General features: G+C 37.9%; 1 protein-coding gene across 4 annotated transcripts in view; it reads left to right on the top strand.

Annotated features, from left to right (window-relative positions):
• Mid2 (midline 2) overlaps nt 1–14,125 on the top strand; it is a 107,538-nt gene that overhangs the window by 77,015 nt on the left and 16,398 nt on the right. For all 4 annotated transcript variants that reach the window (XM_042690088.1, XM_042690087.1, XM_042690090.1 and 1 more), the window contains exons 4-5: nt 1,851–1,958; nt 3,638–3,786. In XM_042690088.1, coding sequence (XP_042546022.1) covers nt 1,851–1,958; nt 3,638–3,786 — 257 coding nt within the window. The remainder of the gene's footprint in view (nt 1–1,850; nt 1,959–3,637; nt 3,787–14,125) is intronic.

Genomic DNA, 14,125 nt, shown 5'->3' with positions numbered 1-14,125 from the left:
CATCTCTATCACTACTAGCTATGTAGCCCGGAACAAGTTACTTCATCTCTGTGTCTAAGTTATCTATCAAATGGGAGAAAGGATTCCTTCTTCAAGGGATTGTTTTGAGGATTGGGAGAACTAGAATATATAAATTGATGAGAGTAATGACTACCATACAATAAGTGCTGTGTAAAGGTTAGTCTAAGGAGTAAATTACAGGGAACAAGGTAGTATACCATGTGTAGTACACACAAGTAGCAACCTGAAAAAGAAACTGTGTTTACAAGTACTCTAAGCAATGGCCCAGGGAGAACTAGATACTTCTTTTATTCTCAGATGAGTGAGAATTCCTTGAGATGATAATATGTCTATCTTGGTCCAGAGATGGACATTTTGCTGGAGTTAAAATATGTACAGGACATCTGTGAAGAGAGATAGTGGCTGAAAATGCAGCCCTCTCCTACTAATGACGCATTCAGCCCCTTGAGTTTGAATGAGTTCAAGCAATCCATTCTCTATGTCTCAGCCTTCTAGAGCTCTGCTCAAGTGGTCCTTGAATAGACTCTTGGGACTGTGGTGCTTCTCTATGTGACTGCTCTATGTGCTGCTGAAATAAAACTGAAACCTTATCTGTCTCCCCAGCCAGCCTAGGGGTTTCACCTAACACAACTCAGTTTGAATTATAGTTTTACCATTTATCCAGCTATATGACTTGAAGCAAGGCACTGAAATTCTCAGAACCTCAATTTCCCTGTCCTTGAAATAAGAATAAAGGTGCCAGTGGCTCATGACTAATTCTATCTACTCAGGAGGCTGAAACCTGGAGGATTGCAATTCAAGGCCAGAAAGGGCAAAAATACCTATGAGACTCTATCTCCGAGTAACCAGGAAAAACTGACTGGAAGTGTGATTCAAGTGGTAGATTGCCTGCTGTGAGCAAGCAAGCTTAGCAAAAGTACAAGGCCCTGAGTTTAAACCCTAGTGCCAACAAAACAAAACATGACTGCTGTATCATAAAGCTATAAAGAAAATTTAATTGTATCTATAAAATGCCTGGTATGCTAAGTCCTTGCCTTCTTTCCCCTTTATATTTAGGAAGCCTAAAGATTTGTTTCTTTCATTTTAGCCCCTTTCTGGGGCCTCTGTACCATGGATTATCAATAACTAAGGGAGATATGGGAGAAATCAGTCCATGGACCAGCAATGACGAATAGAATCTTTTACTTTGACTTTGCAGTAGAGATATTTTATATAGGTAGTATTACAAAATAGGAAAGATAGTCAGACACTGAACAAAGATACCAATAAAGACATACCAGGTGAGGAAATACCAGTAAAATATAACAACTACATGAAAAAATACCTACACATTTATATAACTAGTGGGAAAATATATCTGCACATTCATGTATTTAAAATTAGGAAATAACAAGGAAAATGGAGTACATTTTTGTTAGGACAGTTAGAAATATGTTGTCACAATATTATTATTGTGTTTGTGGAGGAGGGTGCTCTCTTCCTGATATACGTAAATCTCCTTACCCTCTTTTCAAATGAACAGCAGGACAGGGTGCTGGAGTAAAGGGAATTGCACAGTGGGAATAACATGCCCCCATCTCATCTGTCCTTCTGCCCAGCCTTCCATTAACCATCATGATCTACCAGAGGTCCGGAGAGCTTCCTATCTGTGGTGCTTCAATGCCCTTGCATCATTAATATCATCATCTCTACTCTTCTTCTAGGAGTGGATCTTATCGAGGGAGGTATGGAAGAAGTTGTGCATGTTTAGCTGTCAGTCCAAACCTTTTAAGAGTCAGCAGGGGACAAAGGCAACAATCACTGTGTAATACCCTGGACTTTCTTGGCAGGTGAATACTGCTATGCACGAGGCAAAACTTATGGAAGAATGTGATGAGTTGGTAGAGATCATCCAGCAAAGGAAGCAAATGATTGCTGTGAAAATCAAAGAGACAAAGGTAAAGCATGACATTTCAGTGAGGCCAAGGAAGACCTAACTTTTCACAGATGGCAGAGTTTGATCCTGATGATTACAGTTTGAACTTGGATCATGAAATCAGAAGAATTGAGTTGTAGGGAGGAGGGAAGAAGCAGAGTTTGGCCTAGTGTTATGAACCCAATAAAAATGATGACAATTCAATGGAAACATTCTAAATTTTGACCTGGTTGTTGGTTACATGGACAGATGAATATGGAAGTATTCCTTTATTTGTACACTTAGAATTTGGGTGTTTTGCTGTTGTATTAGCCATCATTAAAAAAGGGGGGAGGGCTGGGAAGGTGGCTCATTGGTAGAGTGCTTGCCTTTCATGCATGAGGCCCTGGGTTCGATTCCTCAGCACCACATAAGCAGAAAAAAAGCCAGAAGTGGTACTGTGGCTCAAGTGTGCCCAGGCCCATAGTTTAAGCCCCACTACTGACAAAAAAAGAAAGAAAGAACGAAAGCAAGAAAGAAAGAGGAAAAAGAAAAAAATGATGGTAGATATTAAATATGGGCCAGGGTTATAGAAGTTAATAACTGGAAAGCTGAAGAATTGTGATCCAAAAGGTCAGATATGAGCCTCCATGCAGCTATAATGTTTTAGGTTTGTTGGCCTGCTGGTCAAAGTTAGTGATTATAAGTTCATGCTGTGGGTACAGTGTGAAACTTTATGAGAACCTGGTTTGATGAACAGCACTCTATACCATGCTGGGTACTTCCAGCTAACACAGAAATTGAAATTTCCAAGGAAACAGATTTGGAAACACAGCATTATGAATAAAGAGACTTACAAACATATATACATGGTGGTATAGATACTCACAAAGAAAAATAAGGTACTTTTTGTTAAATGTATGGACAGTAAGATGTAAGCAATAGTGATCTCTGGTGGGTAGAATTTTGTTTTTTTCAAATTTTCTTTTTTTTTTGGGGGGGGTCCGGTCGTGGGGCCTGAACTCTGGGCCTGGGCACTGTCCCTCAGCTCTTCAGCTCAAGGCTAGCACTCTACCACTTGAGCCACAGTGCCACTTCCGGCTTTTTTCTTTTTACTTATGTGGTGCTGAGGAATCGAACCCAGGGCCTCAGGCATGCAAGGCAAGCGCTCTATATAGTGAATATATATTGCTTTCATAACAAAATTAATATTATTAATACAAAGATAACTGAGCATATATGACTGTCCAATGTAAGTGAGTGAGTTATAAGTTGGAGAAGGAAAAGTTGGCAGGAGAGACTTAGCGGGTACATCAAGAAGTTAAAAGGGCCCGGCGCTGGTGGCTCACGCCTGTAATCCTAGCTACTCAGAGGCTGAGATCTGAGGATCGCGGTTCAAAGCCAGCCCAGGCAGGAACGTCCATGAGACTCTTATCTCCAATAAACCACTAGAAAACCGGAAGTGGTGCTGTGGCTCAAGTGGTAGAGAGCTCGCCTTGAGCTGAAGAGCGCAGGGACAGTGCCCAAGCCCAGAGTTCAGGCCCCACAACCGACAAAAAAAAAAAAAAAAAAAAGAAGTTAAAAGGTTAATACAGGGACTGTGGGATACTAAGAAGCCTTATTTTTAGAATCATTGCAGCAGATCTCCTTCATGGTGTTTTATTGTTTTTAATTAAGCACTGTATTTTTTATCTTTTTTTTTCCTTTACTAATTCCTTTAAGGTTATGAAACTGAGAAAGTTGGCACAGCAGGTGGCTAATTGTCGTCAGTGTCTTGAGAGGTCAACAGTCCTCATCAACCAAGCCGAACATATTCTGAAAGAAAATGACCAGGCACGGTTTCTACAGTCTGCAAAAAATATTGCTGAGAGGTAGGTTTCCTATATTCTTTGGAAGTGCCTGATCTTATGAAAGGGGTTGACTTCAAGTGAAAGAATTCTGTTCAAGCATGTGTGTAGAAGCTGCCACCTGATGATTTTACCAGCTAGGTGATTATAGAGCCCAAGTGCTATATTACTCTGTGGGTTTCTGGACCATTCTATTCATCTTTTCAGCCTACCAGTTATTTTAGTGCATAGCCCAACATGAGGTCTTTACTCCTGCTGTTACTTAGGGCTTGAGCTCTTTAAATGGTTATGGTGTAGGAAAAAACACTTATTGTGACATTGATAGATTGTGCCTTTCCTAAGCTTTTGTGCAGTTATTGTTTCTCTCATTTAGTTCTTTACATAAATCCTTTACAACAGCAATTCTTTGACTTTTATTTTGTCACTCATTACTTTGAAAATCTGATGAAAGTCAAAAGCCTTATTTGTTAGGTAGAAAATAGATAATTTTGTACAGAAGCTTCAGAGGACTTGTGTATTCTTAGGAGCCCATCCATAAGCCATTGGCAAAGAATTCATGGTCTAAAAGTGCATTGTTTAGTACAATTACCAAGGCCTCTAGGTACTAAACCAGATCATTAGGCCATATTTGACCTCCTTTATAGCTCCCTCTCATTCATTGAAGACTTGGGATCCAGGCTCAGATCTTTTTCTTATTGCTTCTACAACAGCACCTGCGTGGCTGACTTATATAATGCTCTAGCCATCTAACCTCCTAGACATCCTTTCCTCCAGAGACTCTTACCTGTGCATCACTTCATCCACCCACTTCCAATGAACGACATCCAGAGCCGTATCATCACTCAGAATTTCAGTGAAATCACAAACTAAGGCATCCTTCTTTTGAACAATCTCCATGCTTGTAAATATTTTTATTCAAATGCATCCATCTTTAACTTTATTGAGACCTGTAAGTCCTGCCTACCTACCTGCTACCTCCTATCTTCACTTTTTATTTTTAGCTCACTTCAGGAACTCTCCTTTCAATCTGTTCAATTCCTTTGCCCATTGCCCTTTTATCAGTGATAAGATTCCAACTCAAAATATAGCAAAAAATGAAAGAAAATTTACAGAGCCTAGCATCCAATAAAAAATTAGCAGATGTGCAAAGAATCTAGAAAATACAACCCATGAGTAGTAAAAGCATTAGAATTAGTAGACAAAAACATCACTACAGGGCTGGGAAGGTGGCTCAGTGGTAGAGCGCTTGCCTTGCATGCCTGAGGCCCTTGGTTTGATTCCTCAGCACCACATAAAGAAAAAAGCCGGAAGTGGTGCTGTGGCTCAAGTGGTAGAGAGCTAACCTAGAGCTGAGGGACAGTGCCCAGGCCCAGAGTTCAGGCCCCACGACCGGACCCAAAAAAAAAAACCCCATCACTACAATTATAATTTTAACCATAAATTCAAAAAGCTAGAGGAAGACTGAATATCTTTCTATATGTGTGTGTTCATTCTCAGGCTTGAACTCAGAGCCCCAAGCTTTCACTTCTAGGCCGGCAGTGTACCACTTGAGCCACATCTCCATTTCCAGAAGCTTCTGCTAACCACTGTTCTGCTCTCTACTTCTATGAGCTTGACTTTTAACATTTCTTAAACATGAGGTTGTATAGTATTTGCTTTTCTGTGCCCGGCATATTTCTTTTAGCATGATGTCCTCCTCCAGGTTCATCCATGCTGTCATAAATGACAGGATTTGGTTCTTTTTAAAGTTGAAATATTCCATTTTATATGGACACTGTATTTTATTTATTCATTCATCTATTGACAGAAATATAGATTGATTATGTGTCTTAACTATTATGAATAATACTGTAATGACGATCAGAGTATACATATCTCTTTGACATTGATTTCAAGTCCTTTAGATATGTTCTGGGAAGTGAGATTGTTAAATCATATGCTATTTATATTTTTCTTTTTTTGGAGTAATCTGTGTAGTTTGCTACAGTAGTTATACTAATTTACATTGGTGAGAATGTAAAGGGGTTCCATTTCTCTGTATCCTTGTCAACATTTCTTATCTTTCATCTTTTTAAATAGTATCCTTCAAAATCAATAACTTTTTAAGATCTTACCTTAAACTTATTTTTTACAAATTTTTACCAAGATTTGCCTGGGTTGTGCATCATTGTTAATGCATCCCTCTTGGTAGGATGGTCTAAGCATTTCCAATGTGAAGACTAGTAGCCTAGTTCTGGATTTTTTTCTAATACTATTTATTAATATTTCTTCCTTTATTCTTTCTTCTTCCTCTCTGGAACTCTAGTCAGATATGGAATATCCTAGGTTTCTCCTCTAATATTAAAAATCTTTTGTATCCTATAACTTGGTCTTTTTGTTTTAAGAAAGTATCTAAGATACTTTCTTAAGTTTTTCATTCACTCTTTCTAGCAGAATCTCAATTTCATCATTTATATTTTTATTTACAAGTCTTTTATCGATCTTTGGGTTATTTTTCATTTTATAAAAATTGTTATTATAGCCGGGCGCTGTTGTCTATAATCCTAGCTACTCAGGAGGCTGAGATCTGAGGATCATAGTTTGAAACCAACCCAGTCAGGAAAAAAAATCCATGAGACTCTTATCTCCAATTAACCACCAAAAAGCTGTGGCACAAAAGCTCAGGAACAGTACCCAGGCCCTGAGTTCAAGTCCCACGACTGGCCAAAATAATTAATTAGTTAAATAAAATACAATTACTATTATAAAGGTGATGTACAAAGGAGTTACCATTTCATAAGTCAGTTAATGAGTACATTTCTTTTTGGACAGTATCACCCCTTCCTTCACTCTCTTTTAGTTTTTCTCACCCATCCCCACACGCAGGTTGTATATAGTTCATTTTCAACATAGTACCTACTGAATCCCACTGCTGCATTTGTTCATCTTTAGTCCCTCTATTTCTGTGTCCCCTTACCTGCCCTCCCCAAATACATAAATGAGCAAATAAGGCAAAAAGGGAAAAAAGCCTCTTGTTTTCATTTCCTGGAATTCTTTTGATAAATATTATTTTATATGATCAGAGGCACAGAAGCATTGTTTCTTTGAGTTCCTCCCCTAAGAGTATCCTCGTTTGGTCTCACTGTGTGTGAATGCCTAGAGTCCTGCATAATTTAATATGCCCTGGGGTATTTTAGATCTAGCTTCTGCGTATGAGAGAAAACATGTGTCATTTGTCTCTCTGACTTGGCTTACTTTACCTGTCTCATAATTGTAATCCCTCTGTACATCACCTCTATATAAACAATAAAATAAATTAACTTTTTAAAATTCCATTGTGTATAGGTACTGCATTTTTTTTGATCCATTCATCTATTGTAGGGCATCTGGGCTGTTCCCATAACTTGGTTTGTGTATATGCAGTAATAAACATGGATGTGTAAGTATTTTATGGTATTCTGGCTTGTGATGTTCTGGGTAGATGCCCAAAAGTGATATGGTTGGTTTATGTTTAGTTTTTTGAGGAACCTCCAGACTGCTGTCCAGAGTGGTTGTACTAGTTTGCATTCCCACCAGCAATGCAATAGGGTTCCTTTCCCCCACATCCCAACTAGCATTTGTTGCTGCTTGAATTCACAGTGTTGGCCAATCTTGACTGGGTTGAGATGGAATCTCTGAGTTGTTTTGATTTGCATTTCCTTTATGGCCAGGGATGTCGAGCACTTCCTCATATGTTTTTTTTTGCTCTTTGCTTATTTTTAACATTTTATTGTTGTTTCATGGCCACAAACTATTTGCTTGTTTTCCAGAGAATATTTTATTTTAAAAAGTTTTTTTTCAAAACTCTGCATTGTCTGTTTCTTCTGTAAGTTTTAGTTTCTGTCCTTCCATTCCCTATATCTAGTAAGTTTTAGCCTACCTTTTAAATTGTAATCACTAAAAGCTCTCACTAAAGTGGGTACAGAATTATACATTTGGAACTGTGTGTGTGTGTGTGTGTGTGTGTGTGTGTGTGTGTGTGTGTGTGTGTGTGTGTGTGTGTGTACATGCTCTGGTACTGGGGCTTGAACTCAGTTCTGAACAGTGTCTTTTAGCTTTTTCTGCTCAAAGCTGGTACCTTTACCATTTGAGCCACAGCTTCAATTCTACTTTTTTAGTGGTTAACTGGAGATAAGAGTCTTGTAGATTTTCCTGCCTGGGCTGGCTTTGAACTGCAGTCTTCAGATCTCAGCCCCTAAGTAGCTAGGATTACAAGCATGAGCCATTAGCGCTTGGTGGAACACTAATTTTTTTTTTTCAGTTCTTGGTTAGAGGTAGAGTTACAGGCCTGCTTTCCAGCATTCTGGGAGCCAAGCAGGGAAAGGGAGCTGAGGATTTTAAGATAGCTTTTAGTATAATGTCAAAACTCACAAAAAGTAGATCTCACATCCTTACATCTGCTGCCAGAAAGTGGAAAACAACAATTTTTAGTGGATCTGGGGGTCTAGTTATTTTTCATGCACACTTTCAACTTTATGCCATTAAATCAGCTTGATGTTGCTGGCTTTCTGGTCCAGATTTTTCTGTTCTGTTGTTGGTTACCACACATTCATCCAAACATTTGTTGACAATCTCTTAATTGCTGGCATCTCCTTTTTTCCATTTTCTTTGCCTTTGTGGGGTTTATGACGTTTTATTCTTTGTCATTTCAGAGGGATTTCATGAAAACAGAGCTAAAACATACAATTAAACCATTGTAATTGTTACCACTCAATCTTCAATCCTCTGAAATATTTTCCCACCTCTTTGAAAGTTCTTTTGAAGGTCACCAAATAAAGACCTTGTTTCTAAACAAAACAAATTCCTTTGTTTCATCTTTCCCTTTCATCTAACTTCATCCTTCTCAGTAGTATTTTTCCTGATTTGCCATTTTTGTTTGCCAGTCATAAGCCTTGATCTCTGGGCCTGCACCCTATCCCTGAGCATTTTTGCTCAGGTCTAGGGCTATACCACTTGAGCCACAGGTCCACTTCAGCTTTTTGGTATTTAATAGGAGATAAGTATCTCACAGACTTTCCTTCCCTGGGCTGACTTTGGACTCAGATATCAAGCTCCTGAGTAGCTAAGATTCCAGGCATGAACTACTGGTGCCTGGCGCTAATTGACCATTTTCACTTAGCAATCTCTCTTCTCTTGTCTTCCGTGAACACTCATGGTTTCTTTCTTTTTTACTTTATTTTATTTTATTTTTTATTGTGAAAGTACCATACAGAGGGGTTACAATTACATGGGCAAGATAATGAGTACATTGTTGCCTCTTCCTTTGTTTCCCCTTCCCCATGGTTTCTTTCTTACCCATCTAATTGTTTTTGCTTTTGTGATGAAGTCTTCATTGCTCTATTTCTTTAAGGTTATTTTTCTTCCTGCTAATGCTTTTGGATAGTTTCCTCTCTCTGCACAATTTTCCTTGCAAACCTAGTAGCTCCTAGGGATTTATTTACCATATAATTTCCATCAATTTCCTTGTGATAATTTCCAAATCCATACAAAAATCTTTTTTTCATATATTCAAGGAGGTGAACTGGATGGCTATCTATGAGGTGTGACTTGAGAATCACATACCTAACCTAAATATCTTTCTCACTAGTCTCATCCAGAATTGAGAATTCCTCCCCACCATTATTCATTGTATTGTGTTAAGGTACCATGATTTCAGAAAAAAATGAAATTTTAACTAAAATATCTCATTCCCATTACAAATGACATTCATCATATCATGCCTAGGAAAGACTGTAACAAGATACTAATTCTGTGTTTTTCATAAACACAAATACAAACAGATGCAGGGAGACTGTGTTTATATGCCTTACAATGTCACTTTTAATTCATTCTTAATCTTCCAGCCACATTAGCCTTTGGGAGCACAGAATCTCTCTATATTCTAATATATACATACACAATTATATATACATATAAATGTATGTATGTGTATGTATTCCTAAGTATATATGTGTGTATACATATATACATACATACATACATATTTCACAAACATAAGGCTAGTAAGATTATTCTCTACTCTATCTTACATTTGAAACATAATTTAGCGCACAAATTTCCCCATATCCTTGTAAAATCTAATTTCCAATGGTCATATGATGCTTCATCTTTTGATGTATAATACAAACTTAACTTGGTCTTATTGCTAGACAATTAGGTTACATATGGGATGTGGAGTGCCCTTGTGGTTATATTTGCATACATCTGTTATTTCCCTAGGAAGAATTTTATGAAGTAGAACTGTGATGTCAAAGAATATTTAATTTTAAACTATTTTGATACTTAATGTTAAATTGCCTTCAAAATGTCTGTTGATTTCAGTCCTAATAAAACATGTAGGCATCATTTAAGTAGGCATAGAAAGTTCCTATATTACATTATTTATAACCTAAATGCCATTTCATTTTAATTTATATCCCTTTGATTTCTCATGTAATTGGATTTTTAAATATATTTGTTGGTTGTTTGTTTTCATGTTTTTTGAATCAGTTCTTTCTGTTTTGCCTACATTCCCGTTACTACTTTACTTGCTTCTTATTCCTAAACATCTTGAAAACCTTTTCCTCCTACTTCCAATTTTGACCCCTTCTCATCTTCTTAAAACACTACATTTCTTTGCCTAAAATGCTCTAGTGGCCCTCATTGTTCTTAGGATAGGGTCCTGGGTTTGTAGGATAGCTTATGAGACCCTGAATGACTGCAGCCATAAGATGTAAGAGGACACACATTCATATAGCCCTAATTTAGCTAATTTCTATTCATCATATAGACTGTTGCTTGAACTGTAGAGAATGAAGGGGTGACATTGTCCTAAAAGAAATGTACTCATTAACTGACTTTGAAACAGTAACCTGTCTGTACATCACCTTTATAGTAACAACAAAATGACTTCCGCTAGGGAGTTTATCATCACTTCCCAAGTCTCTTGTTTATACTCTATGCTCTTTATATTGAACAATTAATGTCTCTATTTTTCATGATCTGTGAGCACTGCAAGGGCCAGGATCATTACAAGGATATATTTTCCCTGTGTGTCTCCAACATCTAGCACAGGACCTAGTGTATTAGTTTTACTTTCCTTTGCTCCTCTCCCTTCCCCTCCCCTCTCCCTGCCTTCCCTTTCCCTTTTCTCCCTTCCTCTCCTCTCTTCTTTTCTTCTTTTGTCATCTCTCTTCCCTCCCTAATTCAATCTAACTTCATTCCTTTGTTTTTTGTGATACTAGGGTTTGAACTCAAGGCCTCACTCTTGTAGGTGTCCTACCACTTGAGCTAAGCCCCCAGCTCCTTTTTTACACTAGTTATTTTTTAGAGTCTTGCTTCCTGATGATCTTCCTATTTTTCACTGCATACTATTGCTATGATATCAGGCATATGCCATCACACCCAACTTCTTCCATCAAAACAAAATCTTGCAGACTTTTCTGACCAAGTTAACCTGGAACTGTGATCCTCTTGATTTCAACCTTCCACACAGCTATGATGATTGGTAAACAGCATCAAACCCAGCTATTGGTTAAGAAGGTGGTTTTATGAACTTTTCTACACTGATTGTCCTCAAATCATTATCTGTAGATCTCAACCTTGCAAGTAGCTAGGAATATAGGCATGAACCACCAGCATCTAATAAATTAGTTTTTCTTAATGGATGGGTAGATGGGTAGATGGATGGATAGATGGAAAAAACGAATGAAGACTGAAGAGTCTAGGAAGAAATTTCTTAAGCCATATCTGGCTTGACTTTTACCCTAAAGAAGTTATCATCTGCTTATGCATCTAATCCTAGAAGACTTATAGTTCAATGTGAGACCCTTAGACAAATCTTGCATTTGTTTATACTAGCCTGCAGTTTATTCTTGTAACAGCTCTATTTTTATAAACAGCCAAGAGCTGTTTTTTTTTTTTATTGTGAAAATACCGTACAGAAGGGTTACAATTACATGAGCAAGGTAATGAGTACATTTCTTATCAAGCATTGTTGCCTCCTCCTTTGTTTCCCTTTTCCATCCCTTCCCATCTCACCCCCCCATCCTCCCTTCCACCGCGCCAAAGTTGTAAAGTTCGTTTTTCGACATAATGTCTTATACATCTCATTGTTGCAATGGGTCCACCTGTATCCCTATTTAAACAATTTGTTTTTTCTCTTCCCCTCCACAAATTATACCAACATCAAATACAGTGAAAACAGGGCTTATATCGTGGGGGAGGGACATACAAAGCAACAAAAAAAATCATCTTATAAATATGTTAGAAACAATAGCAAGAAAGAAAAACCATTTGAGTCCTTATCTTGGGGTTCATTTCGCTTAACATCAACTTATCAGACTGTTTCTTCTTGTCTCAGACATATACTAGTTATTGCAAATGAGGGGAAACCATGGGACCTATGTTTCTTTGGGCCTGGCTTACTTCACTTAATATAGTTTTTTCCAAGTTTTTCCATTTCCTAACAAATGGGGCAATGTCATTCTTTCTGATGGAGGCATAGAATTCCATTGTGTATATATATACCACATTTTGCCAAGAGCTGTTTGTAGATGTGCAACAAGGAGTACATTCATGCGTATGCATTTATTCAGTTTTTCATTCCCTTACAACTGCTTTACCATAAAAAGTTTCCTTTCTGATCTTCTTCTACTTCATGCCCCTTTTTGCCATTCTAATCTGCATGTTGTTGCCAAGCTCATGTTTCTTTTCTTCTTGTCATTTTCATATGCAAGACCTTAATTGGTTCTGATTCAGAAGGTCTGATACAGGACTCAAACATGAATATTTTGCTGAGTGCTGGTGGCTCACGCCTGTAATCCTAGCTACTCAGGAGGCTGAGATCTGAAGATTGCGTTTCAAAGCCAGGCCAGGCAGGAACAACCATGAGACTCTTATCAGCAATTTAGCCACCAGAAAATCAGAAGTGGTGCTGTGGCTCAAGTGGTAGAACATTCACCTTGAGCTGAAGAGCTCAGGGACAATGCCCATGCCCAGAGTTCAAGCCCCATGACCCACAAAAAAGAGAATATTTTGATAGAAGCTCCCCCAGATAATTATTCTAATGTATAACCATGGTTAAAAGTTGCTGAAATATGCCTATCACCAGGGGCTCACACCTGTAATCCTAGATACTCAGGCTGAGATCTGAGGATCATGGTTCACAGTCATCCCAGGCAGGAAATTTCCTCAGACTCTTATCTTGAATAAACTACTTTAAAAAAAAAAACCCTAGAAATGGAGCTGTGGCGTAAGTGGTAGAGTGCACTCATTGAATAAAAGACGCCCTGGGACAGTGCCCAGGCACAGAGATCAAGCCCCAGGAAGAGGGGGAAAAAAGAATTGCTGAAATATATAAAAAGTATATTTTTTAATTAAAAGAGAGAAGAAACTATAAATGGATATAGGTACAGATTACAATCAGATGTTCATGGATTCAATTATATCTTGCTTTTTACTAGTTGTATGATATTGGGAAATTTACTTCTTTACGTTTTTACTTACAAAATGTAAATAACATCTAACAAAGTTATGATTATGAATAAATTAGATAATTTGCATAAGTTGCATGCACAATGCCTTGTATCAACTAATCACTCAACAAATGTTAACAATTGCTATTTATTATTTATTATATGTCTTTCATTGTTTTAGGAACCACACAAAATACAAGAGGTACAAAACATGAACCTCATTTTTTTTTTTTTTTTTTTTGTTGGTTGTGGGGCTTGAACTCTTAGCTTGGGCACTGTCCCTCAGCTCTTCAGCTCAAGATGAGCACTCTACTGCTTGAGCCATAGTGCCACTTCTGGTTTTCTAGTGGTTTATTGGAGATAAGAGTTTCATGGACTTCCTGTCCGGGTTGGCTTTAAACTGAGATCCTCAGATCTCAGCCTCCTGAGTAGCTAGGATTACAGGCATGAGCCACTGGCCCCCGGCTGAACCTCATTCTTGAGTCCTTTAAACATAATTAAGGAGTTAAAATTATCATAGGATTATTCAATTAGAGAATAAAAAAATGAAATGTAAGTATTATAAAAGACCAGATATACCTGAGTGCCTGATGGCTCATGCCTGTAATCCTAGCTACTCACTGAGATCTGAGGATTTTAGTTCAAAGCCAGACCAGGCAGGAAGATTTGTGAGACTTTTATCTCCAATTAACCACCAAGAAGCCAGAAGTGGAACTGTGGCTCAAGTGATAGAGTGCTAGCCTGGAGCAAAAAAAACTCAGGGACAAGCCCTGAGTTCAAGTCCTAGGACTGGGTCCAAAAATTAATAATAATGGGCAGTAATAAGAAAACGTTAACCCAGCTTGTGGGTTTGTTGATTAGCATGGAAAAAAAAGGGGATAAATTCTTAA

The sequence above is a fragment of the Dipodomys spectabilis genome, unplaced genomic scaffold (assembly GCF_019054845.1).
Source record: "Dipodomys spectabilis isolate Male_0828 unplaced genomic scaffold, ASM1905484v1 ptg000132l, whole genome shotgun sequence".
Lineage (NCBI taxonomy): Eukaryota > Metazoa > Chordata > Mammalia > Rodentia > Heteromyidae > Dipodomys > Dipodomys spectabilis.
This window is presented reverse-complemented; position numbering and strand designations above follow the sequence as displayed.